General features: G+C 51.8%; 1 protein-coding gene across 1 annotated transcript; it reads right to left on the reverse strand.

The window, feature by feature from the left end:
- Positions 1-2,418: 2,418 nt before the first annotated feature.
- LOC111153480 (doublesex and mab-3 related transcription factor 3) lies at positions 2,419-16,212 on the reverse strand. Its single transcript, XM_022512505.1, has 2 exons — positions 15,750-16,212; positions 2,419-3,386 (listed from the first exon to the last, which is right to left on the reverse strand). Exons 1-2 carry the CDS (start codon positions 16,210-16,212, stop codon positions 2,419-2,421), a joined length of 1,431 nt encoding a protein of 476 aa, XP_022368213.1.
- Between the last annotated feature and the right edge of the window lie 2,182 nt (positions 16,213-18,394).

The raw sequence follows: 18,394 nt of genomic DNA on the forward strand, positions 1-18,394 counted from the left end.
AAGCATTTAAGACCCGCTTCTGGCTGGTCCTCACTAGCGGGGGAGGCGGGAGGCCCGGTTTCCTATGGATTAACAAGCCATCCGCCAAGCACCCCAGAAGGAGCTGGCTGACTTGTTTCTCTTGTATGTGAAGGGGTAACTGAGCGCCCCTGAGCTACGGGTCAGAGCAGGGTGGTCTTCGAGAGCTGAGCTAGAATCTGAGAGGGGACAGCGACTGTGGGATGCAGGATCTGTACCGATTTCTCCCATCTGACCCCCGACCACACTTACCCCCCAAAACAAGTAGGTCCTGCTTCAGAAGACTGTACAAGGATCAAACATACCTGCACTAGCCTAGGAGGTCGCTGCCTTACAGGTGACCCCACGCTGACGGCCACCGTCAGGAGTCAGTAAGTTTGGAGATCTGTCGGGGGCGGGGCAGTCGCGCTGGAGAGACCCTGCACCTTGGGCGAGGGCTGCTCCGTCCGGGGCCTTCACCCTGAAGAAGGAACAGCGGCAGACAGATTTCATAGCCCCATCGGCTCCAGGGGACCTGTTCCCACTGTTGCTTATTAAATGAATGCAGGTAAGCATTTGAGAGGAACACACCTTGGGAAATACATTCGGCCTGGGTAGGCCCAGGCGTCAGCCCATCACCACGACATAAAACGTCCCAGACAACAGGGGTCCAACTGTTTTCTTCTTCACTCCCTCACTTTCTTCCTTGACACATACGCTAATGTTAAGATACGACCCAAACAGCAAGAGTATGTACTTTTAGGGACCCATGTCCTTGAAACACAGATTAGTCCAATTAACTTAAGATTTTTCCCATCAGAGATTCTCATTCCCAGAGTATTCCATAGAAATAAAGATGAGATGGGTTTTTTGTTGTTGGTTTTTTTTTTTTTTTGGTCCTAAGTAGCTTTTTTATCCCTCTGGGACCCCTTCCAGGAGTGGCTGGCAGCTGATAGGAGCTCCTGTCCCCCAGCTGAGGGAGAAACTTAGGCCAAGAGGACCTGCCCTCCTCCCTTCCAGAACGAAGAGCCCTTCGGACTCCGTCTGGCCGTGGGAGCTCTTTCTGCATCCTTATCTCCTTCCCCTTCCACCGTTGTGAGTTTATCGTCTGACTTAAGTGGTCATCCTTGCTTTCAGGCACTTTGAAGAACACACGTAGCAAGAGAAGTGGCTATTGTGGGCACCACTGAGTATTACTGTTTGAAAACTCGTTTTTTAAAATACCTGATCAAGAAGGCAAAAGCTAGTGAGCTCAATTAGAAGCAATCATCGCTCTCACCAAGTGCTTTCTCTGTGTCGGGCACAGTGCTAAGTACTTACGCCTCACGTTGCAAATTGTTTCATTTTTGCTTTTTCTTGACTGGGACTCTGCATGATCATCCCCGCTTACCTCGGACTCACCAATAGGTGACTCGGGTCATAGCAGACAAAAAGCATTCTCTCACACATACTAGGCACTCACGACGCATCTGCTGGAGCGTGGGAGGAGTGGAGGGACTGGACTGAGCTCTATTCTTAAACAAGAAATCCTCTTTCTGAACACAGCCCCCAAGCTGTCATTCATATTTCTCAAGAAATGTCCCCATTCAACAGACCCCTTGACCCCTGACCGATGGGCTAGGAAGCAGCTTTTACATCAAATTTCTCTCTTTAGAGATCCTCTTTCCACAAGCAGAAATGACATAAACGAAGATCGTCTCCTTAGTTTATTTTTTTTTCCTAGAGCCCTCAGCATGCTACATTCACCTGACAGAGCTTAACCTTGTGTTCATTTCACAATACATGTCATGCAGTTCACAGCTGGGATGGGCTTTACACGGACATCACGCACGTTTCAGTTCAGCCATGTGGAAAGAAGAATTCTTAATGGAGTTTGTCTCTGAAAACTGTCCGAGCTTACAGAAGCTTGTGAGCGGTTCACTCCCTCCTGAAGTGCAGCGTCTCTCTAAAATGCAAGAAGGAATTTTAGCATAAGAATATAAGGTCCATTTGCGACCGAAATCGCTTGCTTCCGTTTTTACAGATCCTGAGGAATCCTCTTTCACAAAACCGCATTCAAGTATGCTGTTTTGTCGGACATTCCGGGTCGAGTTTGGGAGCAAAGCTGGCCCCCAGCTTTCCCTCCCCAAATAAACCTTGCGCTGGACCCGGCTTTCCCAAGACTATTCTTAGCATCAGACTCTCTTTGACAATAAACATTCAGCACTAAAGCCACAGAGCAGAGCTATTTGGCATTTTTTTCCAATGAAGTGCAAGAAATTAAATAAGTTATGCTTTTTATTGCTAAGGTATAGAATCAAGCACAGTCACTTTGTCAAACAGAGGGAAAGGGTGGACAGAGGAAGCGGCCTCTCCTGGCGGGCTGGGGTTCGAATGCACAGAAAAGGTCACCTGGTCACGCCGCCCCGCAGGGAGCGGCCTTTAGGAGGACGTGTTGAGTATTCTAGAGTCTGAGGAGTCGGACCTCTCGTCATAGTCCTCCTCGGTGTAGAGGGGCTGCTTGGCCACGATTGGGCAGCCGTCGTCGGGGATGGAGATGCGGGGGTCCTCGGGGGCGCGCGCGGGGAGGACGGGCGAGCTCCGGAAGACGCCGGCCGAGTTGGCGGGGAAGGGGCCCACGTACTGGGACCTCAGCTGGTACTGCTGCTGCAGGGTCATGGTGTTCCACAGGGTCACGTCGTTGGGCAAAAAGGGGCTCGACTGGTTCCTGGCCAAAGTATTCCGCAGCATCAGCGGGTAGCGGGGCGGCTGGGGGAAAGGATGCTGCAGGGGCACGGCCAAGGGGTTGGGGACAACGTTACTGGAGTCGGCGGAAAACCTCAGCGTGTCCGGGACCCTGAAGGCCGAGCCCACCGACCACTTGGAGGAGGAGATGGGGTAGGAGCTCAGGCTGTGTTCAAAGATGTGGCCGTTGGAGGGCAGCACCAGCCCCTCGGGCTCGGCTGCCCGCTCCGCAGCGGCCGCAGCGACAGAGGAGCGGCTGGACAGCAGGACCTCCACGGCGCTCACCAGGTCCCCGCCGCAGCCCTTCAGGATGAGCTCCAGCACCGTGGGCTTCTGGGTGGGGAAGATCTTTTTCAACACTTCCAGGGGCGGCCGGTTGGCCTTCAAGCTGAAGGGCAGGGACACGGTCCCCGAGGGACCCTCAATCAGCAGGTGGTTCTGCTCCCCGTGGTACTTGGGGCTGTCCGGGCGGCTCTCCGGGTTGCCTCCGTTTTTCTGCACCCCGTAGCCCCCCTCGTCCACGGACACGATCTCGGGGCTCTCCGGGGTGAAGCAGCCCTTGCTTTTGGCCACATCTGGGGAGCTCCTCTGGTCGGCGTCTTTGTCGCTGAAGGTCTCCGTGTTGTCGGCGGAGCTGCTGTCCCCCAGCCGCTCTTCTGTCAAGTCTGAAAAGCAGAGAACAGCTGGGTTAATCCTGTCCCGGCGTGCATGAAGAGGAACAGATGTGCTGGGGGAGAGCCGTACACAGGCCGTTTGGAAGGCAGACGCCACTGGGTGGGTGTCAACACACGGGAAGCCTTTCTTTATCTTTCCTTTTCTTTTCGTTCTTCCTTTTTTTCTTTAAGTCATCGCTACACCGAATGTGAAGCTTGAACTCATGACCCTGAGATCAAGAGTCACAGGCTCTAGGACTGAGCCAGGCAGGCACCCCCTGTTCCGAAAGCCTTTAAGAAGAATCCAAACCACCTCATTGGCCAATGTGGGGGGAGGGGGCAGACTACATAAAAATCTAGAAATTGGAGTGATTTCTCAGACTGATGTGCACAGAGAGGCTTGCCTTGAACACAGAACAGGGATCAGGTACCTATAACCATAAAAGATGTAGCTGTCATAGCAGTCACGATCTAACTAGGGACCTCTGCAGGTTTAGGGATCAACGCAGCCCAGGGAAGAACGGGAAAATGAGCTCAGGTTTGTCTTCTGGTTCTTTTTCTGCAAACGAGGGGGCTGGTGTTACCCAGGGACGTCAGCAGCGGGTGCAGGAACCTTTATCCATAGAAGGGGATTTTCACATTATAAATCCATTTCCCATAGGCAGATTTTGCATTACACAGATCTTGTGAACTGGTCCTATGTTTCTTCGGGTTACCTGGCACAATAACTAATCAGTAGAAGTGCCAGAAAGAGTCCTCTCTTCACTGAAATCTTTCTTACAAAGCCACTCCAGGGAGTGACAGACCTGGGTCCCGCACCTTGCACTAGGGGTCAAGCAAAACCAGCTGTGAATTCTGAATGGCAGGGCAGGTCACAGGACAGGGAGGAAATGGCTGGAGAGATCTGTCAAATTGCACAGGGGCATGACCCACCCATGAAACAAGGAGCCCATAACTCCAGGACGGTAGGGGTAAAGAGGTAAAACCATTTCATGAACTGTTTTATTAGTAAGGTTCATGGAAAGGACTGAAAGACACCTTCTTGAATTATACCAAAGGGGGGGGGGGAAGCATCCCAAGATTTTTGGAAGATTTGCTGGAAACTAGAACAGTTCCAAATTTAGCATTTTGACCTAAGACATCGCCCCCCCCAAAAGGGCTGGTATCACAGTGCCAAGCAGGCAGAAGCGAGTAGCCTGGATTTGCCTGCAGTAGGAAATGCCAACAGACCTTTATAATAAAAGGACGTATTCTTTACTAGCACACTAGATGCAAGTAGACTTTTATCCTTTTCTCTACTCAGAGCCAGTGTAACTGATCTAAAGATGAAAATTATTAATGACCCAGTTGTCAGGTTGTAAACATTGGGTCTGCCTGTGTTTTCTAGAGCCCAGCCTGAATGGCTTCCTTGTGGCCTTCTCTGTGGGCACACCTGACTGTACTTAGAAAGCCAGCGGTGACATTTCATCACTGCAGCTCCAAAAATCTCCCTCCTCCAATGTATTGTTTGTTCCAAAGCCTTAAACAAAGGCCCATTTAGGAACATTCTTCTAATATGGGATTTATCTTCAATATAAAGGAAAAACAAAATGTTGATTCTTCACAAAGCAACCAGTAAGTGTCTGGCAACGGTAAATGCATTTTAAAACAGGCTTAAACTTTTATCAGTACGATCTGCAGTCTTAAGTCTGATATAAATTCACACTTAACCCAAATCTGCATTTTAAGTAAACTACCGCTTTTTCCAATACAAGGTTTCTATGCAGGGGTCATCCGTGGCCCAGAAATACAAGCCAACTTTGCTTTCTGCAACACTTCTGGGACGTGCTCAAGACCTATTTTTGTAAGAGACGTTTGCCATCTTCCCTCCTGCAACTCCCCAGGACAGGGAACCCTGATGCCATCTCCTCAGTGAACAGGTATTTGTTCTTAATCCAAGAGAGAAAAGCCACAACAAAAAAGTTTCTACAGATTCACATTCTAATTGGCAGACCTATCTACATTATCCTGGCTCCTGACCGGTCCGTACCTCCTAGCGCTTACTCTATTATTAAGCACTGGAAAATTAGTGGACAGGGACTGTGCGTTCACCCAGCACTGACCTCAACACACGACTGGACTTCGCCCCCCTCCTCAGTGGAGCCTGGGAAAACAAGTCAAAGACACGCCCCAGGTAAATATTGAAATAAAATTGTGCTTTAAATACTGTGTACCTCTAAGCTTTCTTTACCTAGTCTTATCAGTATCAAGTATTTGCATCCCTGTAATATGCAAGATACTGAGGGAAACAGAAAAAAAGGAGGTGAAAAATACCAGGAAGTCTAAGACTGGTCCCCACCTGGGGGGACTTAGCTCGTTGGGCAGAGAAGATGCACATACAAGGAGAAAAGCAAACACAGCCAGGAAAGAACTTGCTTCCTATCCAGCAGGATACGTACTGTACACAAAGGTTCATCGTAGCATCACCCACAGTAGCCAAAGGTGGGAGCAACTCAGGTGTCCACGGATGGACAGACGGACAAAGAAAACGTGACACGTATATACAGTGGAATATTATTCAGTCTCAAAATGGAATGAAATTCTGACCCATGTTATGATGGGGATGAAACTTGAGAATATGCTATGTGAAGTCAGTTAGTCACAAAGGACAATATTCTAGGATTCCACTTAGACGAGGTCTCTAGGACACACAAACTCACAGAGACAGAAAGTGGAATGATTGTTAGCAGGGGCGGGGAAGAGGGACTGGGACTTACTGTGTCACAGGCTTTCAGATAATGAGAAAGTTCTGGAAATGGACAATGGTGATGGCACAACACTGTGAATGTATTTAGTGCCCTTACATTGTGCCCTTAAAAAAGGTTAAGATAGTAAATTTTATTGTATGTATATTTTACCATAATTAAAAACAAGAGAGAGAGAAAGAAATAGGACACACAGTGCCACCGCAGTGTAAGGGACGGTAACTTTTTTTGGAAAGCAAGAGAAACAACTGGTTCTTCTAGGAAATAAAAGGTGCATAAGTACAGCCAGGAAGCTCAAAACCTAGCTGTTTTTTAAATAAGTGAACCTAAAAATGGCTTCCTATGCTAAAAGATAATTTTTCCCAGGGTGTCTGGCCAGCTCAGCCTATGGAGTACTTGACTCTTGATCTCCAGGTTCAAGCTTCATGTTAAGGGTAGAGTTTACCTTAAAAATAAAATGAAATATAATACGATATGACATGATATGATATGATATAATTTTCCCACCTCGTATGAGCTGCCAAATGGAAAATAAGTTTTCCATTTATGGAAAATGTGTTGAGGTCTATCACCAAATTCACTGTTTCACAGAACATGCCAGGCTCCAGAAGAAAGTGATTCCAAGAGCAGAGGTTTGGCCAGACAGGAGCTAGAGAACGATGTTCTGACAAATCGGACACATCCACCATTTTTCCAAAATGGCCAAGGATACACTATCCCAGTCTCCTGGATCCTGGGTGACAGGACACTGAATCTGACGATGCAAGATTCCACCTTGGTACCTGTGTTCCTGTTCTGCAGAAGAGGCCACAGGACAATCGCATATGGGCCAGCTTGTTCACCAGCTGGGAACCCCCAGCCTGCAAAAAAACCCTACCTTTCTGATTTTCTTGGTTCCCCGTTGCCCTCCCCCCACCCCACAGTGGCATAGTGGCAAGCCAGGAGCAGCACATGCTTCTGGCTGCTTCTCTGGTAGTGGTGCTGACTCATCCACGCTCTCTTCTCAGGTTTAAGTCGGGCTGGCCTCTCCAGCTTGGTGTCCAGGCTAGGGGCACATGGTGAAGAAAGTGAACAGGGTGTCCCAGGAATCAAATCTACAAATTCAGGACATTCCAAGCACCTGAGCTCAGTACTCTTCATACTACATTCAGAGGGAGGACAGGAGACCTTGAAGGAACCAAGGAGTGGGGCACAGCCAATGCTCTCCTGCTCGGAATCAGCCCATAAAGTCTTGGCCCAGGCTGTTGGGGGGAGCAGGATCCCTGTCCCCAGCCCAGGCTGCTGGGGTTGCAAACCTGGGCAAGAGTAGACTAGCCTCTCACCTTGTGCCAAGAATCCTTCCTCACCACCACCATTTCTGAAGGGCAGAGCTTGGAGCCCACGTGATTTTGTGGCAGGACCTACTAGTGGTTGACCTGTTGTACCTAAACTAGATGTACTGTACATTATTCTATAAATACAGACTTTACTAGTAATTATAGAGGGTGGGTTTCGAGCCCAGCAATAACGTGTAATTTAATAACAGGTGTTGCTTTATATCTCTAGGGTTCCCCCCCCCAAAATGAACTTTATAAAATGTTCATGTTGGCTTAAAACACAAAGAAAGGCCTTTCTAGATACAGAAATGTGACACTGCCAACCAACAGAATGAAAAGGGAAATGGTCCCCCAGACACTTTACCTTCTTTCTTCTTGAAACTGACACACTAATTCCTAGAACATAGAGAGTAAGAATATACTCCAACTGATAACATTTTTACCCCCAGAATATGCGTGCAGATACCCAGACTTTCTACCCAAAAAGTAGAAAGAAACCAATTTCATGGGAAATTCCAAATCCCCTACTGAAAGTGATACAGTCTGCTGTTTCTCATGTTTAAACATCCAGGAATTTGAAAAATCTTACTACTCACTCTTCAAGTTCATATTTTTCATGATAGAGAAATATTCCCAGCCACCCAGGAACTAAACCCTTCACTCAGGTCAAAGTATGTAAAAGAAGGAGAGATATGATTAAGAAGGAAACTTTTTCTATCAACAATAATACTACCAACTTCAGAAAATACATACATCAGCCTGAAGATAGCTACAAGACTTCTTTTTCCCTTTCACTACAGACTTTAACAAGGGAGAGAAACTTAACTCTCACACAAAAGTAACTTCCAATCTAAAACTACAGTTTGCAAAATCTTTCCTCCTTTAGAGGACGTTTTTATGCGAAAATGTAGTCACATATTAAAAAAAAAAAAACAACCTAGGTATTCTTTACAAATATTTTGGGGAAGCCTACCACATATGTGGAATAAACATACACATAAAAATGGAGAATCTCTCAGACGTGAATGTGGTGGGTTTTATCCATTCTATTCAATTATATCTGTAAAACCCAGGGGCTCCCGGGTGGCTCAGTGGGTTAAAGCCTCTGCCTTGGGCTCAGGTCATGATCTCAGGGTCCTGGGATTGAGCTCAGCAGGGAGCCTGCTTCCTTCTCTCTCTGCCTGACTCTCTGCCTACTTGTGATCTCTGTCAAATGAATAAACAAAATCTTAAAAAAAAAACCAAAATATTATCTTGAATGAAAATACAAAAGCATTGGTATAGAGAGGAATGTTTCCTAGTACAAAAGTAACTGAACTTTTTTTTTTTTTCCCTTCTGAAGTCATGTCACACAGTTTGGAACATGGACTGTATGTCCTCTACTGTTGACGAGCTTTGGGGACACACCTCTAACTGTTCCCTGATGGGTGGTTTTCTAAGCACACAAATCTTACAGCAATGACAGGAAGGAGCCCAAGCAGGACAGTGCTTCTAGAAGAGACCAATGCCCTGTCAGAACACTAACCGGAGACACACTTTTTTACATTTTCTATTATCTTTATCTCACACTGGAAGTGCTGACTCATTAAAAAAACCCTGAGTGGCTGAAAATCTTAAGTACAACAGGGAATGAGCATCAGTGGAAAATCTTTCTTTTTCTTCCTGGGTTGAGGGGTGGGGGGACTTGTGAAAAGTACACAGTTGTCATGCTTTGCTTTTTAAAAAATCGTTAACAACACGGGATGCTTCCTCAGGATCAATATTTGTGGGGGAACATTGGTATAGAAAGGTCAGACTTAAGGAAATAAGACTCACAACTGTGGACTTTGTAGGTCTTACAAGAATTTAGTTTTGACCCCTTCGGTGACTCAGGAGCACTTTTCAAGAAGCAGGAGGAAAATGACCTATAAATCTCCAAGTCTATTCGGAACTGATAAAAATGCAGCTGGCTATTCATTCATCCATCCATTTAACAAAAACCCTTACATCTCTTACTATGTGCCCAGGCAATGTATTATGTAAGACAATACAGAGCTGATCAAAACATTGCCTCTTGGTCCCTGAGACGCTCACAGTATAAATCTTCTTCTGTAAAAGTTCCACGTTACCTGCGTGGTTGGTCAAATTTTACATTGAAACACAGCCAGTAACTCAAAAGCCAGCAGCTGGGCGGACTAGGGCGTATTCACAGAGTTCATACTGCTGTAAACATTCCCGTGTAGAGACAATGGTTGCAACAAACACACATAGTGAACTAATAAAAGTACTAAACAGTGGGGGGGGGGAGCAGAAGCCTAATCCCAGCTTCATAAAATGTACTCCTGCCTAGTCGTTGCCATCCAAAAAAGAAATCAGAGATTCAGTACAGAACTGACCCATTCTGAACGTTCCGTTTTCCATAATACTGGTAAATCGGTAGTTGATTGTGTTCATTTTTTAAAATAGCTGTTTAATGATAAAATCAAAAGGGAACAAAAACCCATACAGGTTTTCCTTTCCCATTAGTTTCTTTGGAGAAGTCTGCAGCGCTCGGACAAGCCTGTGGGACTGGAGAGTGACAGGATGTAATCCCAGGGTGAGGGACCTGGGAGGACCGACCCGCTGTTCACTAGTCAGGCCCCCATCTCTGCCAAGAGCATGCACGGGAGCCCAGTTCGAGGCCCACGTGGGACGCGGCATGGAAATCCAGAGACCTGAGGAGCCAGAGCAGGTTAAAAAGCCAAAGAAAGGAGGAAAACAAGAGGGGAGGAAGGCAAACAGGCAGGCAAACAGATTAGGAGCTCCAACCTCCACACACACACACCCGTCAGGAAGAGGAGCAGCATTTCCAGAAAGGGGCTCCAAGTCCTCCGGGGACCTTGATTTATGAAGATGTACTCACTTTCTCTCTGTAAAGCTGTTAGCAGAAAGTGCTGACTGGCGGCAGGAAGAATTTCTCATCAGTGCTCTTTGATTGTATTTTGCAAACAAAATGCCTGTTGCTTGGTAACATTTCACTTGAGCCTGACCTTCCCCGAAAGTTATTGCTATCGGATTCGATTTACACTGTCCTCCTGTGATTACTGTAATCTTTTAAACCCGGGAGCTCATCCATCAGGGAAAAGAAAAGTTGGTTGTGTAAGTCCAGAGCCCGGCTATCCCTCAGATTTATAACCCAGAGGAATGAGCTGGGGAGCTGGGGTGGGGGGGTTCGCTCTTGGCTGGCAGCGGACCTGCGGTTCCCAGACGCGGACAGCGCGCTCCTCTTTCCTGCCAGCCCTGTCCTGGTGCCGCCAGAGGGACAGGAGGGCCCCCACGGACAGTAAGAAGCTGGTGGACGCACTGGAGCCACCCCACCCCCAGGGGCGCCCTTCGGGGTGACTGGGGCTGGGGAGGGGGGACTGCCTGGGCCTAGCGTTGCCGGACAAAACGGCAGGACGCCCAGTTAAATTTGAACTTCAGATGAGTACTGTTAGTTTTTCAGTCGAAGTGTGCCCCGGGCAATAGTGACACCCTGTTTTTGGTTTGCCTGAGTGCACGCTTTTGTGGTCGGTCTGGCCGGCCACCGAAGCCGGGGCGGCAGCAGGGACGGAGCGGGAAGGGCGCGGAGGGGCCGCCGGCTTCTCCCCGGCAGCGCGCAGCAACCCGGCCCTGCCCTCGCGGCCCCGTGAGCCCGGAGGGAGCCCGCGGCACCCGAAGCAGCCCGGGAAGGTGCGGCTGGCCTGGGAGCGGGCCGAGCCGCCGCCTGCAGTGTCCCCGGGACCCGGACCGGGTGGTAGGGGACAGCGGTCCAGGGCGGCCATGCCGCCGCCGCTGCGCACACCTTTCCAGGGGTGCCCGTTCTGCTGCCCTCCGAGAGGAAAGCGCAGGCATGGGTGCCGCGGGGTGGGAGCCCCCTCCCAGACGCTGCCCCGGGCCCACCGCCTGCACGTTCATGTCCCCCTAGCTGGGCGCCCTGCGTCTTCCCTCCCACCCACCCACCCACCTCCTGCACCAGCCCCGGGGAAAGGTTTGCGAGGGACCAGGAGTAGGGGACCGCGAGATCCTCTGCATTGGGTCGGTGTTCCTGTTTCAAAGGGCAACTGTGAGTCAGGCTCCTCGCCCCAGGTCGAGCTGTCCTAAATAACCAGACTCCCCCGCCCCCGTTTTTATTTAAATTCATAACTACGCTTGATGAATGACTTTGAAGTCTTTCCCTCTTTTTCGTTTTCTTTTAGCCTATGATCACCAGAGTTTCCTATTCTGTCCTGGACCAGTGATCGGGCAACAATCATTACACTTGCAGGGGCCTCTGTCTCTTCTTCAAATACATAAATAAATAAATACAGTAAAATTAAATATTAGGAAGAAGATGGAACAGGACTCAATCAAGCTGGGTCAAAAAAAACACACAGAGCCAGCACTAAGTTGCTAAGAGGAGTCCGCAAGAGGTAAAATTATTTAAAGACAGTTTTCCACACTGTTCTTTTCTCCCTACAGATCTCCTGTTTGCTCCTATTCAGGAGAAACACAGAAAAGGAGCTCCTTCTGTCCTATCTGATCCTGTTCGGTTCCTAACCAAATATGCTGTTTTTGATTTCTTTTTCCTTTAAGAGCATTTCAAAGAACCTGTGCACCTACTTATTGTGTAGACAAATGTAGGAAGACTCTATAGCCACAGGTCTTTCCTTGCACAGCCCTGGGGGGACACAGGACACGCTCCTGGGGGAAAAGCTGGGGTGGGGGAAGGGAGGAGAACACAGGAATGTAACTTAAGCTCCTCACCTTGGTCGTGACCCTTAACTTGCCTCAGCTCTTGAGCCCACGTCCTGAAAGGCTGGCTTGGCTGGTTGAAGCTGCTGACTCAGATACACTAAGAGCTGAAGAAGGTTCACACTTCCCATGATATTTTCATGAGGGAGGAGGCAGGGGGAGAGGGTGAAGAGGACAAAGAGGGAATTTAGGAGAATAAGTGAGTCAGTGGTACAAAGAAGCTTAAATTAGAATTTGGGGCTCAATCAAGACCGAATACTATGAGGTCAGTCCTAAACGATAATCAAAGAGCATGGGAAATGCACACCCAGAAGGAAGAGAACGCTCCAGTCCAGAACTGGAAGTCATAACGTTAGAGTATGCAAAGTTTCCTGAAGGCCACGGCCACATTGACAGGAATGCTCAGCGTCCTCCACTGTTAGATAAAATAACCCCCATTCCTTTAAAGAATCTGAAGCGGAATTTTGGGATAGAGATTTCTTTCAGCAACACAACTGAATTGTGGTGTGACCGTGTCACTCCCCCAATGGATGTTTTTCTTCCAGCAGTGCCCAAGAAACATACACTTCTCTAGGGCGAGCGGGTTTCTCAAAGATTTCTGGAGAGGGAGAGACTCCTGAGTTTGTGCACCTGTGTTTGTACCCAGCAGCAAAAAAGCCTCTGTGTCCATAGCTATGCACTAAAGAGGCCCTTTGCAAAAAAAAAACCAGCGGCATTTTTGGAACAGATATCACAACAAACACATGCCTATAATGCACCACGAGACATGGAGGTGCCTAATGGTCTGTGAACTTAAGTACACGTGGACCTACTATTCTTTTTTTTTCTCTTTTTTTATTTGACAGACAGAGATCACAAGCAGGCTGAGAGGCAGGCAGAGAGAGAGAGAGGAGGAAGCAGGCTCCCCACCGAGCAGAGAGCCCAACTCAGGGCTCGATCCCAGCACCCTGGGATCATGACCCGAGCCGAAGGCAGAGGCTTTAACCCACTGAGCCACCCAGGCGCCCCTGGACCTACTATTCTAACAGAGTGTCTCTTAGTTCTCTAAATGCAGAGAGCTACTTGTCCAGGAGTATCCCATAGGCTGCTGAATTCGCATAGTATGTTACTCATAAATACATTACAAGAAGAGCCACAAAAAGGCATGATACAAACAGCAACCGGTCTCCACACTAGACAGTCTTCCCTAACTTAAACCCCAAATGGGCTTCCTCCATATGAAGCAATGCATGGAACAGGTCCATCTGTAGGCTTGCTTTCCTAATGGGAAGCATTATCTGTTTTTCTCCTGCCTCCTCCCACCTTTGGATTGGTGATCGGCTGCTTTTTAAAAGCATGGAACTACGGGGTCGAACCCGTTGAAAGAAGAGAGCAAAAGTTATATAAATGAATGTGCAAAGTATGGAGTCTGAGGAATGAAGAGTTGGAAACTGGGCTTTTAGTTCCTGATGCCTCGCGTGCCCCAAAGCCTGGTCTCCTTTTCAATTACTGTTTTCGATTCGGAAGGCTCAGCCTATCCCCAAATAATTGGTCTGGAGGAAGAGGGAGCGCACCAGGGCTGGTTTCTCCAGTTGAAATCCGTCTCCCTCTTCGATTTCCCCAAAGCCCACTACTGCAGCCGCTACCCCTCCTGCCTTCCTTCCTGCTCTCAGGACCCCTCCTCCCCCGGTTGTTTTGGTTTTGCGACTCTTTAGAAGCCTTGAACTCTGGCTACCCCAAAGACCGGTTTGAAGACCACAGGGTGTGAAAGAATCCCCTTTGGACAAAGACTCCCGAACCCAATGCCCCCGGGGTGCCTCCAGACAGACGGCCAATGCACAATCCTACCGAGGGGACAGACTCGCTGACTCCTGCTAGGCTGCTGGGGAAACGGAGCCAGGGAAAACTGGAAACGGAAAGGTTAAGAAAAGTTACTGGCATGGGTCAACTTCTAGAACGGAGACACAACCCTCCTGGTTACTTGTCCTAACTTAAAGGAGAAAAGCAAATAGAATCTTTGTGACCTTTCTTTCTCCCCGCCTCCCCTGCCTCTACGGCAAATGTATAAATACAAAGAGAGGAGACGGACAAAAGATCGCCAAGGCATGGGGGATGGGGGCTGCTCATTACTCGCATTTATGCTTATACCCTACTTTGGATTAAATATCCACAAAATCCAAGTTCAGCAAACTGTCCTCTGTCCACTAATGCCCAGTCCTCCTCTTCACATAGATATTCTCAGGGCTTCAAGCCTGCAGAGCGTAACTGAGCAACAGGACAGCCGACAGACCTGTGCCAGCCAGGCTGCCTATCCCCTCATCAGTGAGTCTGCTCCTGAAGGCGTCTCTCCAGAAGCCAAGGGCAGTGTCTTTTGGGGGGGAAAGGTGGTGTTACCAGAAGCTCTATCAGAGGTCCACCTACAAGAGGCCTCTGGCCCTTCCAGGGCCTGCGCTCGCCAAATTTCAGTATAGCCCCTACTCCCCTTCCTGGGAAGATGTGCTTTTTACCTGTGTACACTTGGTCGGGTCCAAGGGAAACATCAAATACGTGTCCACTGAACTCCAAGAGCCTAAAATCACAGGAGCACTTGCGCTGGGCAGGACAGCAAGCTAGAGATGCCCCAGGAGGAAAGACACTCATTCGGGGTCTGTGGCCCGGAGAGAGGAAGCAGATGGAAGCAGGGAGGTGGGGTGTGAGAATATGCCCACCTCCAGGACCACCCCACCCACCCTCTCTACAGTAGCCCCACAGAGGAGGAGACGACTGAAGGGGAGGTAAGAGAGCCCTTGCTCCCAATCTGCTGCTTGGTAGCAAGAGGCCCACATGACCCTGAGAACTGAGAACCCCCGGATAAGGGCTGGACAGAGTTGTTCTTCCCCGCCGGATGACAAGTTTCACTTGTACTTCTTTAGACCAAAGAGACCGCTGAGGGCAGCCTGAGAAACTGCGTTCAAAGATCTGAGATCTGTAAGAGCTGGGTGCGCCAGATTTGGGGTCCCCCATACCAGTTCAGGAAGCTTTCTGGTCCATTTCACCGAGCTTCTAAATAGGGCTTCCTTCCACACATCACAAGAAGCTGGAAGCCATAGTCCGTGCCTTACTAGAAAGGCTTCGGGTTCACTCCGGCTTCCTGGGGCCACAGAAGCAGGCCCAGCTCGGACTCGGCCAAACCTTGGCCTAGGCTAGAGTGACCTGCCCCTGTCTGTCCCAACCTCCCAAGGCAAGGCCCTCTATGGCCGCAGACAGAAAAGCCCGGCCGCGCAGTGGGCTGTGTGCCCGCGTGGGTTTTAACTTGGTCCTGCTTCGACCTCTTTATCTGCCGGCGGCGGCGGCCACGTTCCCCCGGAAAAGGCGTTCGGCGAGCCCGACGCCCAGTCCCGCCCGCCGTTTGCCTCGCCCGAGGCGCTTGCCCGCGGGTGCCTGGGCTGTGCCGGCTGCGGGTCGAACCGAAGGCCGGCCTGCGCCCGGACAGTGAGAACCGGCTCGGCGAGAGCGGGGCGGTAAGGCCTGACACTTCCCGCGGGCCTCCCAGCCAAAGCCGCCGCGACCGCTGCAAAGTTTTCGCCGACGCGCCGCGCCCGGCTCCCGCCCGCACACACTCTTACCTGGCTTGGCGAGGGGCGCCTGCAACGCCCCGGCCTGGGGCTCCGCTGCCCAGCGCAGCGCGGCGGCCGCAGCCAGCTCGACGGCAGGCCGCGGTGGCGGCGGCGGCGGCGGCTGAGACGGCTGCGAGGTCGGCGGCGGCTGCGGGGCGGCGGCGGCGTCCCCCGGCGGCGGGGGTCCGGGCAGGGCGCGCAGCGAGTCCGGGATGAGGCTCTCGAGGCTCTCGTTGGCCTGCTGCCGGCGCAGCGCCACCTGCGCGGCCATGACCCGCTGCCGCTCGATGATGAGGATGCACTTCTCGCAGGTGCAGTCCTTGAAGCGGCAGTAGCGCTTGTGGCCCTTGAGCCAGGACAGCACGCCGTGGTTGCGGCAGCGCGCGCACTTGGGCGTGCGCTGCAAGGGCGCCCGCGGCGGCTGCGACACCGGGCCGCCCATGTACAGGTAGGGGGAGCCGTAGCCGTTCATGTCCCGGGCTCCAGGGAGAGCAGGCGGGCTGGCTGCGGCAGCGGGCCAGGGGGCGCTGGACCGCGGGGCAGCGAGGCCGGCTCCCGGGCGGCCGGCGGGCGGAGCGCTCCTCGGTCCCGCAGCCCCGGCGGCCGCGTGCGCTCCGAGACGGCGGGAGGTGCAGCCGCTGTCTTCACGGATCCCGCGGCGCCCGCAGCCTCAGCCTCCCAAGGGTGCTCGGCAATCCCACGCGCGTCGCGCCTCCGTCAGCGGCTGCCTCGGCCGGCACGTCCTCCGTCGCCGAGGCGCGGCGGCGGCTGCGGAGAGCCGGCGGGAGCTCTGGCTACGGTCTGAGCCAGCTGGTCTGCAGCTCCCGCGCGCGCAGGCCGGCCGCAGCACCTCCTCCGCCGCCCTCCCCCCACCGCTCCTCCCTCCCACTGCCACCCCCACCCCCGGGGTCCCGATCTCCTTGCGCTCCCCGCTCTCCACCCCACTCCACGCCTTCCTCCTTCCTTTCCGCTCGCGCCCCCAGAGTCCCCTGCACTTCACCTTCCTTGCCACCTGCAGCCAGGCCCCTCTGGCGGGGGCGCTCACGGCCCCCTGCTCCAAGCTGCCTACGCTTTGCCGGACAGCGGCGCTCCGGGACTTGGCGGTGCCCTCGGGGCGGGTTAGAGGTGGACCAGCCGCAGTGAGGGTGGGGGTGCCCGTAGGCCAGTAAGGCCCCTTCGTCCCCCCCCCCCAACCTCCTCTCTCGCCCCGCAGGCCTGCCCTGGCGGCACCCAGCCCGAGGCCGCTTTCAAGCCCACGCTTGGCCGCAGGGAGGGCTCCCCGAGATCCGGAGCCTAGTCGAGCGTTGCGGGTGCGCTCGGGACCTGGCCAGAGCCGAGAGGGTTTTAAATTGGGGCGAGTCCGGCCGTGCGGCCGCTGGCGAGTACCATTGGGTTAGGGCGGTGGAATTGGTTCGGGAAATTTTGGTTTCCTTGATTTCCTTTTGCAACATTTTTTTTTTCTCTTTTGCTGCTGTGGAGTAAAATGAATGTTGATGAAAACCTGCTGGCCCAAGGATGACCACCCATTTTGCAGGCTATTTCAAAAAAACAGTCCTCCCTCTCTGGCGTTTGATTCTGTTTCTCTACCCTCCTCCCCAGGTTTTAGTGAAGAACAGTTTCTGTCCTGAAAGGCCCGGAAGTGCTCTTGTGGAAGATTTGCTTAAGAGCCGGGTCTAACCCTTCCGAGAGCGGACGGAGGAGCCGCGTTCGCGCCCCACGAGTTAGCAGATGTGAGGATCCCCGCTCCGCTCTGCCCAACAGCCACCATGCCACCAAACCGAGATCTGGAGTCACCTCACTCAAACCCCCGCAGACTCAGTGACTGAGTTACGGATGAGAGATGGGGCCGTTCTCCCCTCCCCCCACCCCAGCGTCTTTGGCTGGGACTGGAAGCGCGCCCGTGCCCCCGGGTCCGCATCACACTTTGTTTAAACTGTTGCCGGCGTGTCTCTGATCTACTAGTACCGGTTTGGCCTAATGCAGACGCCAGCAATGCGCCGGGAAGCCTAAGCAAACACAAACACACGCAAGTAAACAAAGAAACAAAAACAGGAGGGTGAGGCGGTGCAGGGAGCACAAAGGTTCCGTGCAAAGCAGGGGGAGACGGCATTCCCAAGCCTTCTTTCCGCAGGCTCCTGAGAGCACACTGAGCTCATCTCTTGGAGGTCGGGCGAGTCGAATTCGGGGCGATTCCTCAGCAATGGCCAACCCTTCGGCGGCACAGCGCCCCTTTTCCCCTCGGGGAGGCCGTTTTTCTCTGCACTGCCCTGAAAGCAAACAAGCAACAGGAAAACGTCCCTCTGTGTTTGCTGTGAATTCAAGTAAAGGGTCGCCAGGCGTCCTGGCGGCCAACCCTCCGCCCATAGGGTGATTCCGGGAAGGGAGGAGGATTATAAAGGGAACCCGGTTGGGAGCGTTTCCCTTGAAGCCCTTAGCCCTCCTTCTTATCGGACTAGTCCTAGAGTTGGGGATCGCTGGATGCTAGCTTGCTGGTGGGGCGTGGGCAGGAAACCCTAATGCTAGAGTACTACCCCTGGGAGGCTTCCCCACAAAGCTGCGTCAGCACAGACCCCTCGGGCGCCTCTCACCCCCATCCCCCACCTCAAGCCCTCTGCTTCCAACCTTCTCTAGGAAAACAAACCCTAAAACACTAC

This window comes from Enhydra lutris, unplaced genomic scaffold, assembly GCF_002288905.1.
Source record: "Enhydra lutris kenyoni isolate GAN:26980312 unplaced genomic scaffold, ASM228890v2 scaffoldscaffold33, whole genome shotgun sequence".
In the NCBI taxonomy this organism is placed as follows: Eukaryota; Metazoa; Chordata; class Mammalia; order Carnivora; family Mustelidae; genus Enhydra; species Enhydra lutris.